This window comes from Austrofundulus limnaeus, unplaced genomic scaffold (genome assembly GCF_001266775.1).
Source record: "Austrofundulus limnaeus strain Quisiro unplaced genomic scaffold, Austrofundulus_limnaeus-1.0 Scaffold331, whole genome shotgun sequence".
NCBI classification, from domain to species: domain Eukaryota; kingdom Metazoa; phylum Chordata; class Actinopteri; order Cyprinodontiformes; family Rivulidae; genus Austrofundulus; species Austrofundulus limnaeus.
This window is the reverse complement of record NW_013952733.1, coordinates 399534-414505: the sequence shown is the minus strand read 5'-3', so window position 1 is coordinate 414505 and position 14972 is coordinate 399534. Positions and strand designations below refer to the sequence as shown.

At 37.0% G+C, this 14972-nt stretch overlaps 2 protein-coding genes across 2 annotated transcripts in view; one reads left to right on the top strand and one right to left on the bottom strand.

Moving 5' to 3' along the window:
* Positions 1 to 2367, top strand: part of nr3c2 (nuclear receptor subfamily 3, group C, member 2) — a 91153-nt gene extending 88786 nt beyond the window's left edge. The window contains exons 8-9 of the mRNA XM_014022475.1: positions 314 to 471; positions 1537 to 2367. Of these exons, the coding sequence (XP_013877929.1) occupies positions 314 to 471; positions 1537 to 1692 (314 nt within the window). The 3' untranslated portion in view covers positions 1693 to 2367. The remainder of the gene's footprint in view (positions 1 to 313; positions 472 to 1536) is intronic.
* A 10555-nt stretch (positions 2368 to 12922) lies between these two features.
* The window catches only part of arhgap10 (Rho GTPase activating protein 10), a 46427-nt gene continuing 44377 nt past the window's right edge, over positions 12923 to 14972 (bottom strand). Inside the window, exon 23 of the mRNA XM_014022470.1 lies at positions 12923 to 14231. Within this exon, the coding sequence (XP_013877924.1) occupies positions 14143 to 14231 (89 nt within the window). The 3' untranslated portion in view covers positions 12923 to 14142. The remainder of the gene's footprint in view (positions 14232 to 14972) is intronic.

The window sequence follows — 14972 nt, the reverse complement described above, 5'->3', positions numbered from 1 at the left end:
GTCATGACCTGCTTTCACAGTCATTGAGAGAGAGAGAGAGAGAGAGAGAGAGAGAGAGAGAGAGAGAGAGAGAGAGAGAGAGAGAGAGAGAATGAACATGCAACAGGTGCATATAAAAGCACAACTTCTAAATTTAAATCAGCAATAGAACAACACAATGAGAATTATAATCAGTTGGGACAAGCAATCCTGAAGAAATTAGCTTTTAGTCTGGCCTCAAAGAGATGAAGATAGTCCAAGCTTCTTATTTCTTATTTGTGCACATGAACTTTAAATGAATCAGGATGATGGAGAAAGTTCTTTTGTTTTCTAGTTCCTAAAGAGGGTCTGAAGAACCAGGCGGCGTTCGATGAGATGAGGGTTAATTACATCAAGGAGCTCCGGCGTTCGGTAGGAAAAGCGACCAACAACTCGGGCCAAACCTGGCAGCGCTTCTTCCAGCTCACCAAGCTGCTGGACGCCATGCATGATGTAAGTTATATTTGGCTCGTCTGCTTCTTGTGTGCCAACTGCATAGGCTACTGTAATGAGCAGGCTTCCCTCAGTCGCCTCACCTGTATGCCGAAATCAAGCCGTTCGTTTACACTCCAGGTTCCTAGTTTTACAGGAAATGCTCAGTAAGTCAAATGGCAGCCCGGTAGATTTGGTTAATGCTTCACTTAGTGGCTCAATAAAGCTGTGTGATTTGGAGTAGGGATAATTGCATCCCGCTCTTTCCCTAAGGAGGGGGGTGGGGATGCATTTTGGAAAAGCCTGTATTGGTGAATGGACGAGAGGAGGATCAATATCAGCTTTCAGTCATTGCTTTCAGTCACAGCTTTCGTCATTGGATCAGAGTACTGAGTGGTCATTGTGGGAAATGTGCTAAATGTCAGTTACTTTTCAGTGCTTGGGGTCAACAAGAGCAAATGCAAAAAGCCTTGAGTTGCAAGTAAGAGGTCAGAGAGATGACCAGTATGAATTAATTCACCCTTTCGACTAAGTACTTGAGGTTAGTTCTAAATAGATGACCTCTTTTTTGAAAAAAAAAAAAAAAAAAAAATAAGGGCTTTGCAAAGAAAGAAAAAAAAGTGCTGACCCCAAGTGGTGAGTTCAATAGAAGTGCAGAGAGTTCCTTTGTTAAAATAAAATACAGTTCAGTATGTTACTGGGTTGCAGTTGTAGACTGAATGGAAACTTAAAATTGTGGAGAAATTAGGAGGTAGAGGACACATTTTAAGTTGGAGTTTTAATGAATTTATACTAAAGATATTGCATGTACTATTATTATTTTACAATTGACAAAAATCAATATCTTTCTTTATTTCGCATTGCAGCCTGTGCTCCTTCCAACTCATTTTGTCAACGCAAGTCACATTTCGGAAATTTGGCTGAGATACTGACTAAACCCTCCTGCTGTCTTTGGCTCAAAATGAGCCCCTGAAGCCTCCAGCAGGAGGGTTAAACATCGAATGAAAATAGTAAAAAATTGTTTTTCTAACACCTAAAGTACGAAGAAAAAATAAAGTCTTTTTCTCCTGTGTTTGTAATGCACAGCTCGTGGGGAACTTGTTGGACTTTTGTTTCTACACCTTTCGGGAGTCGCAGGCCCTAAAAGTGGAATTCCCTGAAATGCTGGTGGAGATCATCAGTGACCAGATACCAAAGGTGGAGTCAGGCCTCACTCACACAATCTACTTCCACAAGAAGTGACTTTGCCACTCAGCTTGAATGAAACCGACATGAAGCACTGGAAAAGAGGAGAAAGAGGTTCATGAACAGGGGGAAAAACAAACAAAAAAAAAGAAAAATAGGCAAGATTGAACCTGACCTGGTGGCCCTCGCCCTGTTGTCCTGTGTCTCCGAGACCTCGAGTGGGACGACAAGAGTTCAGTGACGTGGCGACGGAAGCAAAACACGGGAGGATGTCATCCTGCAGTCACTATGAGAACTTCAGAACTGTGAATAGTTGGGAGAAGTCACATCTGACGAGTAAATTGTGACGAAGCATTCAGATGTACGCCCATGCAATCCTGCCCCAAAGATAACAGTATTTTTTAAGGAGATAAAGCCATAAGTCACTTAGAATGCATTAGGCTCACAGAAGAGTTGAAGGAAAACGATACACTAATGTCCACACGCCTTCACACACATCTAAATGAGATCCGCTCGCAAATCTAGCAAAAGATTTTTACGAATATATTAAATCTAGCTTATGCAGTCTTTCAAACTTAATAGCACTAGGAGCAAATAAACCAGTACTAACATTAGCTTTTCAACATAGCATAGCAGGTGAACTACAGGGCATAGAAGTGTACACGAAGGCACAGACGTTTTGAACGGTACACTGCAAAAACTGTCCATCTTACCAAATTTTAAAATCTTATATCCAGCCAAAAAGTCTTTTTGATCTTGTTTTGAGACTGATTTACTAAACAAGAACTGACTGTGTAAGAATAATAATCTTGTTTTCAGAATGTGTAAGATTATTTGTCTTGTTAGTCTGAAAATTTGACTCAAATACAGTCAAAATTTTCTGCCAATGGAGTAAGAAAATTTTACTTGGGAAGATTCTTGAAATACTTGATGACTCAATTTTTTCTTATTTCAAGAATCTTACCAAGTAAAATTTTCTTACTCCATTAGCAGAAATTTTTGACTTAATTTGAATCAAATTTCCAGACTAACAAAACAAATAATCTTACACATTCTGAAAACAAGATGATTATTCTTACGCAATCAGTTCTTGTTTAGTAAATCAGTCTCAAAACAAGATCGACAAGACTTTTTGGCTGGATTTAAGATTTTAAAACTTGGTAAGATGGAGAGTTTTTGCAGTGTATGATTGCATGTCTAGTTTAAGGGAATTCCAAGGGCTATACAAGCATCATCATAAGCTAAATACTTACATCAGCTCTCTAAGTTCGAGTTTGAGTCTCAATTCTAGACGGTAAAAGCCATTATTAACATTCACATACTGAGTTTGTACATTTCAAAATGTGTAGTAAAACAATCAAAACTAATATGCAAAAGTCCAAAGCTTGAGCTGTTTTGAAACAAACATAAAGAAAACTTGCACATGAAGCTCCCATGTCACACAGTCACTATTTCAGAGACAATGTGTTGTAGAATTGACACAGTAACGATGTAAGATTTTACCTTTCTGCAAATTTTTTTTAAATAAACACATATATTGAGAAAAAGCCTAAAATGTTGCAGAATGAGACGATGGATTTACCAGAATGGTTCTAGTGAGAGTCAGCTGATGATGGATTTGACTGAGGTGCATCCACAGTAATAGCCGTCATTCGTGTCATCTCCTGAGCAGCCGTCCAAATGTCTGTTTTTACCCGCAGTGAAGCAAAACCAGCCCTTTGTGAACCGACACTTATCGACTCTTCCCGGAAATAATAAAAAAGCATTTTATAAAATTGTGTTGCAAAGGTTTAGTTTTTGACAAGCTGATCATTTTACATTAAGGTGCTTCTTTTCTACAAAAGCCAGGCCAGACCTAACCTGTACAGTAACTCGTAGACAGCTCACACAGTATGATATATGGACACAACGTTTAAACATGCATACTCTGTAAAGTTCATATTATTCGAAATGCAGCGTTATAGTGCTTACAGCAAATCCCAGACTAATATGTACAGCTATTAATAACTTACACCCATTCTGCTCAGCTGTTGTACAGAAGATGTTTTAAGGTACGTGTTGAAGAATGAAGAACAGAATATTACGTTGATATGACCACTTCTCCCATTTTTGAGTTATTTCTCTTATTTTGTGGGCCAAGTTTTGCTATTTTCATTAGCGTTCTAGACCATTTAATTGTCTCACACTCGAAGGGTGTCTGGATGGTTGGTTTGAAATTAATATGATGCTACTGAATGGCGACAAAGTCGCTGGCTGAAGATAACAAGTGGGGAGTTGTGATTATCGTGCCCTGTAAGTGTGTATTTACATGTGTGTATGAAAGTGTGTGATGCCAAGTTTGTGTGTGTGCCCCCCACCCCCCTTACTGGCAAGTCTTTGAGTAGTTTATCAGCTCTTTCTGCGCGGGTAATATGCATACATGTCATGGATTTGGCCATATCCTGCTTTCCACGTTTAAATTTGCACAGAGAGGAAAGTATGTGAAACGAGGCGTTAGCGCAGCTCGCAGGGATAGTTTGTTTCTCAAACCCACGTTGATAGCGGAGGGGGAGAATGTCTGCACGATCACCCGGCCCAAAGTTAGACAACATGACATCAGTGGCACAGCATGGCGCTTAGTGTGCTGCATCAGTGGCCTGAGCCCCTCAAAATCATAAAACGGCACCTCAGTCGTTTGAAGATGGACACTCATTTAAAAAACACGGGCAGTTGTGTTCTTTCATTTAAAAGAATTGTATTGTGAGAGCTGATAAATTTGCATTAAAGGGGGTAGTTCAGATCATTCAAAGTGAGGTTCTGTAATAAGGCTATGAGCGAATAATGTATTACCTGTTGCAGATGGAGCGTTTTGAACAACTTTAGTTTGGAGAACAAGAGTTAAAAGGCACTTTTGCGTATGAATTTCACAAAATAATTGCAAGAGTCTTTAAGTTGCTTCTGTTTCATAAATCAATCAAATCCTTCATAGATGTGAGCTTTGCAGAATCAAAATAGGTGTGGAGAGGAACTTGGTTGCATTAACATGACTCACTACACAATAAAAGCTTGACAAACACCTCCCTGATATAATTTTTAAAACATAACTTACGTTTACCAGACCTCTTTTTGGTCAACCAATTTGTTAACTAAATGCAAAGCTGCATTTCAGTTTCATTTAGTTCGTTTATATAATCAGGACAGTGTGCCATTAAAACGTAAATGTAAAAAAAAACAAAAAACTTTTGATGCAGTGCATCCTCGTGGATTTTCTCTGTTATTTTGGCTTTTAAATCCCACAGCTGAGTGTTCACACAAACCCCAGGCCAACTCCACATCACACCCTTTTCACATGTCAAAGGTCGCGGCTCTGTTATGTTTGAGGTGGAAGTCTAAGTCTGGGCTTAAAGTGTTTTGTGAAAGTGCCTTAACTCAGAGCTACCAGTCCAAGGAGGACCAAGACCAAAGTGGATCACAGCCATCTTAAAACAACTCTAGTCTGAAAATTACATAACTGTTCATGCAAATGGTATTTTCAAATTTCCCATTACATTGTTATTTACTTAAATTTATTACATAAGGGAATATTATAACATTTCTTCTGGAATTACTGTGTAATGTAAAATTTACAATTTGCATGAATATGGTATTTTAAAATCAACTGTGGTCTTGGCCCCACTGTTGCTAGCCGTTAGCTTGTCAGAAGTTATTTCTATTTGTCCAAGCTGGGAATGTTTAAAGAGCTATCTACAACAGGTAAGATAATAATTGTTAATAATCTTTCCACAGGGCCTCACCTCAAGAGATCTGAACTACGCCTTTAGTTTTATTTTTCCAAAATATTAGGTTAGCTCTTGGGGTGCTCATCTCATCTGTTGGCTTTTTACGAAGTAAGTAACCAACTAATGTTTGTTCCTCTTTGCAATAATTTTCAGACGATAACAGGCAGGCCTCATTTTACAATCCAACTGTGTTATGTCTGCTTGCTAATCTCTCACCCTCTTTTTTTTGTTGTTGTTCTTTTTAGAGAATAAACAATGTCTAACAGTTCATAGAGTGAATGGGAAAGTATTTTTGAGAGAATTATATTTTGCTGGGAAACAATATTTAAGTACTTTGTCTAAAAATGATATCCTTTTTTTGTAAAATGAAATGTTATTGCATGCTTTTTGATGAGATGTTTACATGTATTTAAAAAAGGGGAAACTTGTGCCTTTTTATCTCACCTGATTTACAATTTTACAGTACATATTGTAAATAATACAGCAAGTCTTTATGTTGAGTATAGTATAAAGCATTTCTACTTTAAACATCTTGTTAAATATTGGAAGACAATGTGTCCGTTTCCCACTCGCCATCTGTTTGTTGGGTCGCAGGAAAGTAAAAGTTGGCACCAGAAAGGGCCAAACAGAGAAATGAATGTACCATACATTGTGAGAGATTTATGGAAATTACTACCTGAATGTTAGAAAGAGTACATTTACTATCTACTTATTGAGTAAAGTTTTTATTTCTTTGATTTTGCATCTCGTTTTTATTTTGTTTTCCTTTTTTTTGCATCAATGTTCACTTAAGGAAAATAAACAAAAGCACCTTTATTTTATTTTGTAACAAGATGTATTAAAGTGATGGATCTTTGTTGTTATTGAAACAGTTTCCTAACCCATGGCGACACTGTTGATGAGCGACATAATAAAAATCAAAATGTTACAATCAAGCAAAAATAGAGACATTATAAAATTCTTAACCTTTAGTCTAGGAAGAGCAAACACACACACACACACACACACACACACACACACACACACACACACACACACGAAAACCNCACACACACACACACACACACACACACACACACACACACGAAAACACTCTCAGGAACACAAGTGTAACTGACATCAGTCAGTTCAGCTTGTGTACTTTCTTTTATCAGTTTGTGTTATTGCATGACCAGCCACAAAAGGAAAAGGAAATTTGACTCAAAGAAGAAAAAAAAGTGTTGTAGATCAGTGGTCTTCAATCCTGGTTTTTCAGGACCACTATCCTGCATGTTTCAGGTATTTTAGATCAGGTGTTGGAGCAGATAAACATCAAAAACATGTAGAATAGTGGTGTTGAGAACCAGGATGGAGGACCACTGGTGTAGACAAACCCTTGTTCACTCCTTTGTTGTTCATAAGTAGAATCAGTTGGCTTTTTTTTAGCTATTGATTTATTTATTGGCTATATAAATGCACAGTGTGGCATTTTGGAAAACCAAGTCATTCACTAACTTGCCAAAACGTGGATGAGAAGATTGAATGCTGCTATCAGAAGACAGCAGTCTAGCTTAATAGCAAGTCACAGCCAAGCTGTTACAAACTTGATAAATAACTTCAGTACTAACTTAGACCGTCTGGTTTGGGAAAGATAACCTATGTAACGTGGAAAAATACACTATATAGCACATATAAATATATTTATTGTTGTCTGAAGGAACTCAATCCAATATTTCTAAATTTACATGACTCATACTACAGAAACTCAACACATGTTGAGAATATAAAAATTAAAGGGGGAAGTTCTTTATTTCAAGCAGTGTTCTATGGAGTTATCAGTAAACAATATCCTACCTGCAATAAAATAAATAAATAAATTGTTCAGAGCAATATCCATCAGGCAAAATTTATCTCAAGGGAGAAGAACTAATGACCAAGAACACCAAAGTAAATTCTGTCATCTGAAAACAATTCCAGTCTAAACATGACAGTGGTTCAAATGATATTCAATAAATCTTTGCTGTCAGTTTTCTATAAAGTGGCATATCCAACATAAATATAATATGTATGTTTTTCTTAAATGCTCCATCCTGCAATGAAAATACTAAAGCCAAATTTCTGCTTTTTGTAGTTGCAAATAATACACTATAACAGACGCCCATGCAATGCAAAATTGACACTGATGAGAAGGTTGACAAAACGGCCTTAGTGTGAACTGTGATGAAATGGTCAGGACTGGAGATGGTTTAAGATGATGACATTTTTCTCTGTGATAGTGCTTTATGCAAAAGCTTTTTATAAATCTATAAAACCTGGTTTGCATTACCTGATTGTTTACATCAAAGATGGTTTGTTTACACTGAAGGCCGAGTCACCTGTCATTTGTGAGCATTAGCTAACTGTGAAACCTGCATTACAAAACTACATATTACCTGGAACTGAGTAACTGAAGTAATGCAGTGTAAAATCCAAACTTCTATAGTAGTTCAAACACTATTTTATTAATTTTTACTTTGCCAGACAATCCTGTAGGTTAGTTTACATTTGTTTTTCTGCCCAACATGTTCTGCAGCATGTGCTTCAGACTGAACATTATTGGAATGAATTGCAAAGCAGTGGCTTTAGTGTAAATACACATCTGATGCAAAACTGTTCATGGTGTCAAAGTTTTAAAAAGCAGAATTTGCATGAACTGCCCTGATTTCTTTTAGGTTTTGAGTTGTTTCAGATGGGAAAAAAAATCCACTCTGGGATGTCACTATGTTGTGTGCTGCAGGTAAAATACTGACTACTGATAACTACCAAACCATTATTTTCAATCTGCATTGTGAGTTATCTAATATATTACTACAGCAAAAGGAGAAAAAAGAAAAATCAGGTCACTTTTCTATTAATACTGGCTTTATCTTCTTGTAATTAGAAAACAAAACTATTCCCAAATCATCAAAGCAGTCCTTTGGAGGAAGTTTAACTTACAGTTTATTTAATGATTCCAACATTACTTGCCAGCTATAAAATAAAACTTTTCCCCACACTCATGGGGGAGCTTTGTTGTATTCTAAAAGTTACTCTCCTTTGCAGCTTGCCATCTCAAAGTTAGTCTTAACTGGTGTTTGCATCACCTTATATGTAGAAGTCAAAACATTTTACGTTTTTGGAGTTGTGGATCGGGTGTAGACAGATCAAGCCATATTTCCACAGCAATAGTGGTGCTTTATTTATTAATATATACAAATACTTTTCTTAAACACATTTACCCAGAAAAACTTTTCTTAGCGAATACAGTGAGCCTCCCTCAACAATCCCTTTTTAAAACCAGCTACTGTACACCGTCGTGCACGATAAATGCCATCCTTGTGTTTGCAGAAATAATTCAAGATTTTAATAAAACCCATTACACTGATCGTTTGAAGTGATGTGATGATTTGTGTGTGCTGAAGATTCAGTGTGCAGTAAAATTTAAACAGGAAGAAGAAACTACGTATATTTGTATAAAAAAGTAAAACTAACAGTTTGATGTAGATTGGTTTCTAAACAGCTGCATTTGGCGCCTGGGGTAGATAATGAGCCAAAAAGCCCAGCGCCTAAGCATGGAGAAGCAGTTATGATGAGGAGCAGCAGCAGGTACAGCACAGAGAGGGAATAAAAAGAAAAAAAAAACAGGAAAGGAAGCATAAGATTTTTACAGTCAAACGGTGCCCGTGGAGGGAAAATCACCATTAACCTTGTTAAAAGCTGTTCTGAACAAACGCCTGCTTTGCCAGTCTGTAGAGCAGACAGTATTACTTGTTTTTTTTTTTTTTACTTTTTGCTCATTTCCCCCCTCCATCCCTCTCTGAATCACAGCCTTCTCCAAATCTCCCCCAGATTTCCAATTGCTTTCACTTGTAGTCGTGCCAGATAAACAGAATCTATTGGATCAGGCTGATTTCACGGCTGCACCCGCGCACATGGCAGCTTCTGTGGCCCACTTTCTGAGCTGCTTTTTTCCCTTCCACACTCTCTCCTTTATGTATGAAATTCACTTTTCTCCAAAATCCCGCTGAGTGTTCAGCCTCAATAATACATCAAGTCTTACTGTGATTATATTTGAGCTTTGCTCCCTGAAGGAAACACGCGGAGACACCAGAAAGTATTAAGTTAGAGTGACCTCCTCCCACCCCCACCAGCCACCACTCCAGTAGTTTGGAAAATCGGGCACTTTGTCCAGTATTGTCATGTTCTCAGAGTCGACGGTAAATGACTGGAGAGCTTTGATCTCAGCTGAGTCACGGTGTGGTGAGTTTTTAGGCTGAAGGACACTGCGTCACAGCAGGCGAGTGGACTGCCGGGCACTCGGCCAGAACTGGGGAGGGAGAAACAAGCACATCCATGTGGAGTTTCACTCAAACGCAGCCTCTATCTAGGCTAAAATCTGCAAATAACAACATAGAGTTGTGGTCAATGGTTTGAACATATTATAGATTTTCTCTAAGGGTAAAATTAAACATATAGGCATCCATGTATACATACACTCCAACTCTGTATTGTTAAATACCTCTCAGCAGTTGCACCCTGGCTTCTGGCTGAATGTTTGAGTCCTTTTCTGCTTGGCAGAATACATAAAGTTTATTCTAAAATGGTTGGACTTTGTTTTTACTCAGCCCACAGATTTTCATTGGGGTTGTCATTGGGAAAGCCATTACAGAAATTTAATGTTAGCTTACTTTATCCAATCATAACCAGTTCTGGTGTGTGTTTTTTCATAGGAACATGCATTTATTTCCACATTTTAGCCATCTAACTTTTGACTTGAGGTTAGGTTGAATTTGGAGGTAGTTCTGTTTTACTGAACAATCCATTTTGTGCAATACAACAGTACCACTTCATACTACCACCATGCTTACGTCTGAAAGCTTAAACCTTGCCTCATTTGACCAAATAGGTTTGTCTAGAAAATATTTGTACTGTCAGCAAATTTCAGCCAAGTGTGAGCATTTCATTTTTGGCTCAGACACACTGCTGTTCCAGTCGTTTTCAGCTCATGACATTTTTTGTAATCTTTTCCTATTTTTCTTTGCTAAAGGCCTTGTCACACTAGACAACGTATGCCAACTTATGAAACATTTTTTATGTCTAAATTGCCAATAAAGGTTATATATTTAATCAATTTGTTAGAATTACATTATGAACACACCGAAAAGAAGCTTCCTGTTGAGTCAATTCCATCTTTAACGTAGACATCTTTTAAATGTTCATAAGTTGGCATAAGTTGTTAGTGTGACAGGGCCGTTAGTTCCTTGGGAGTTCCATTGTTACAGGAGTTAGTCAATCCTTCTAAGTGTTGTCTAACAAATTATTTTTTATGCTACAAGAAACTGCCAGTTGCAGTCAGTTGTGATCACTTATGAAAAGTTGACAGGCTTTCTTGTCATGAAAAAAAAAAACAACAACTTTGAGCTTGTAATTTTGACCCTGTGTGAACATGTTCAAAATAATTCAAATTTGTGAGCTTATTTTTTTTTGTTTTAAAGTCATTAATGCTGTTTATTCAATCCTTCTTTACTAAAAATGATACAAATCATTGAAGCCCCAAATTATTTACATTTATGGCTATGATCAATTTCAACTTCTGACCACAACTGTATAAGTTATTACAGACTGGTACTCTTAAAATATACATACAAATGTACAGAACCCCCCACACAGTTATGTTGTAGTTTATAGTAATTTGGTGTTCATTTTTATCAAGAGAAATGAGCGAATAAACTTTCTTGAAAGGTGAAAAAAAAAGGAAAAGAAAAATAGTATAAATACAGAGTGACAAGCGGTTAGGCAGAGGGAAATGGAGAAATGAAAGTAGACAGCATCACTTCCAGTCCAAAGTAAAGTGAGAGGCAGGCAGAGTGGATGTCTTCATGACTCAGCAATATTCTGGCAGAGGGGAGATGATGAAGGACCCTGTGGTGTGGGTGGTGGTGGCTGCGAGTGTGGATAAATGTTTTACCTATTCCATTAGCTCTGCCTCGTTTTATATTAGCATCCTGACACAAGTCACGCCAAAGCCACAACCTTTACTGTTCAAGAAGAAAGTCCATATGTGAATATCCATGTATTCACCTAATGGAGACAGGTCAAATTGTAATCTGGTCATTGACTGCTGGTAAGGTCAAAAGAACTAGGTCTTTCAGAATGAACCTGCACTGAAGCTGTGATATGATTGGATCACTGTGGAGGGTGTGGATTAAAGATACTCTCATTGAGAAAAGATTATCATCTATTTTTAATCCTCTTATTGAAAGTTATTTTGGAAGTAGCTGCAGGTCAATACAGTGAGGATAACACTGCACTACACGGCTCACTGGATATGTAAATCAGCCATCTTATTTATTTCATTCTTCAACTCTGTGGGAAACTGTGGGTTTTCCGGGAGAAAACACCAATGAGTCATCAAAAAACCTAGACTTCACTTTACTGTTCACTTTTACTTCTTTAACAAACTTTCCTTTCCTCAGAAAGGTGCAAGGTAACGTCTAAAATATATACATTTAGGTGTTAGTTTCACAATTACTTGTTAATTAATGCAGATTGCAGACACTGATTTTATTAGACAGTCTCATTTCCATTTGGAAATAAAATATTTATTTTATTGGTTGACTATGCGAGTTATATACTTTTGCCTTGTATAAATCAATTTCTTTCCAAAAGTCTTAAAAAAAAATCATGAATACTTTTGTCAATGCGCACCTTCAGCAAAATTCACAAAGCTGTTCTTGGATGGATCTTCACTGCCGTATTTACTTAAAGCCAATAAAAAAAGGTAAACTGAAGCAATAAGAGCAAGTTTGTTCTAGTAACATTAAGATAATTTTGCAAGAAACAAACATTTTTTCATCTGCAAGTATTAAACATTTCATGTGAACATAATAATTAGGAAAAATACTGCTGCATTCTAGGTTTGGTACTGTTGTATCAAAGAAATACGGCAAGGTATAAATATAGATATGAACAGGATTTTACTCAGTGGGACATATTGACACACCTTGTATATGCAACATGTATTTGCTAAAACTGTTAGTTTTAAGCTGACTGAACAGTCACTGCTCCAGCACAACTGATGGGTCAAACAGGTGATTTGCTGTAATGCACCAAATGTTAAATGGTGTATTCTATTGTGCATTTCAAATCACTGTATACTAAGTGTTTTAGAACAATGTGACAGTCCTAAGTGTAAACACATTTTTTAAAATCTGTGCAATAGCCATGTATTTACACACTTTTTGCATTTCATATGATTTATTTAAGACTAAAAAGTGACAAAGGGATCATTAATTTAAAATCTGTAAATTGTCATTTAAATTCCCAATGGCACTATTTAAAGCCTCAAAGATTTATCTTTCACTGTGTGGAAAAAAAACAAAAATACTAAAATAACCTGAGGCACTTCAACACTTCACGACACACAAAACAAGCAAGATCATATTTAGATGAAAAATCAAAACAGGTTTAGCAAAAATTAAAATCAATAATAAATTTTTATTATTTTTTTAAATCAAGAATACACAATACACCAAAACAAAACAAAACAAAACAAAATAAACTTCACTGGACATCAATCAAGAGAAGAAGGAGGAAAACAAAAAAAAAAAAGGAAATTCAAAGAAACTCATGAAATTATTCTAATTTTTTGTAACCAGAATTGATAACAGAATGTGCTAAACCAAAAACAAAACAGCTGAGAAGAGAAATGTAATGTGACGATCAGACATGCTAAAATCAACCCAAATCAAAATTAAATCAGCGTGATAATTAACAGAACACATGCAATTATTTTATATCTTATCAACAAGGTCATGAACGCTGAACAGCCGTAGAACTCTGTAATTCTTCAAGGAACTACAAAATTAAACTTTGTTGGAGTGCTTTTTTTAATATGCTCATAAAAAATAGAGCATAGTTAAAATTAAAAACAACCAAATAGATGATAATTTGACAGAAAAAATACTTGGTATTGAACATTACAATCAACTGATGCAAGTGTTCAACATGACAGAGCTCATCAGCACCAAAGCAGGGTTTTGCTGAGATTTTGTAAAAGTGTACACCAAGAACAAAAAACAAAACAAAACAAAACACAAAGTGTATTTAAAATTCAAATACCATGCAATAAATGTGCCAATTAAATTAAATTATAGGGGCATTGTGCCATGTTTCAATAACAAGTTAGTCTCATCATAACAGAAGATTAAAACATTTTATATATGTAAAAGCAGCCACACTCCAATTTGTTTCCAGACATGCCCATACAACGGTGCTTCTGTTAAGGCACTTGGGTATCTGTAATCTAATAAAATAATCTGCTTTATGTTCATGTGGGTTAAAAACTAAAGTGTCTTGAACATTCAACCTTACAGTTTCTGAGGATCTCCCTTTGACATGGAGCTCATGGATACCATGGATAACTTGGCAGAGGAGAGTGAGCTCAGGCACCCGTTTTACTGGAGCTGCAACTAAATGACTTGGATATCAAGAGGCTATAGCTAAACAGCACAGCACTGAACATGTAATACCATCCTTGAGGTTCCAAGGGTGAAGTTGCTGTGAAAACTTGGCCATAACGAATTGAAACAAAGCAACTTGTTCACACATGCACCAGTCAGCACAAAAATGTGTAAACTTGTGTGTCGACGATAGTTTACCAGTAAAAATATGGTATTGTCACTTGGATAGAAGCCCTACTGTGAATTCTTGGTGAACGCAATAAAAGTGTCCATAAATATTTCTGTCTGGTTTACAGCATCTCCACATAGTTTTCAGGGATGAGGCCCCTCCTTCCTTCCAGCTCCCCCTCCAACCAGCCTGGCTCTCTTGACTGGATCACTGAAAGAGAAGACATTGGGCTTTAAAGATGGGAATATGCAATATATCGCAATATAATCCACTGCTGAAGACAATCAATCATTAAAATAACTCCTGGTGATCATGAGCCTAACAATGTGTTTGTGTGTTAGCACACAATATGGATTCCTTCAAGAAATGCTACTGTTTTTTGTTTTTTTTTTTTGGTCAAAATTAATGATCTAAGATATTGTTGCCATAAACTTGACATCATAACCATACTTTCATCATTAAAGTCATCGATATAATTTAAATGAGCAAGAGTTAAAGGGGCAATATCATGTAAAATAAACTTTTGTGAGTTTTGTATCATGTTGTAATGTTATACTCTCATAAAAAAAACATGCCAAAAGCCTTGCTCTGACTCATTCATGCGTGTTTGAGAAATCCTGCAGCGTTTTTAGGCAGCCATGCTGAGGAGCAAAATGACTGGTGGGGACCAGAAACGCCCCTGGGACGTGTCTTTAAGCTGAGCTTCCTTATTATGGAGCACACCTCCCCACCCCACACACCCCGACCATGACTCCTACAGGCTCTTGGCAGTAACAAAGCATACGAGTGAAACTGAAAGTGAAACTGTCTGCTGAGTTCCTAACACTAGGCTACTTCCCACTCAGTGAAGCTCTTTTCAGATTCAAAATACCCTTGAGGAAATGTATTTTCAGATGCCAAGTAAACTGCATCATAGCGTTAGCGTGTGCGTGACCCCCCCCCCCCCCCCCC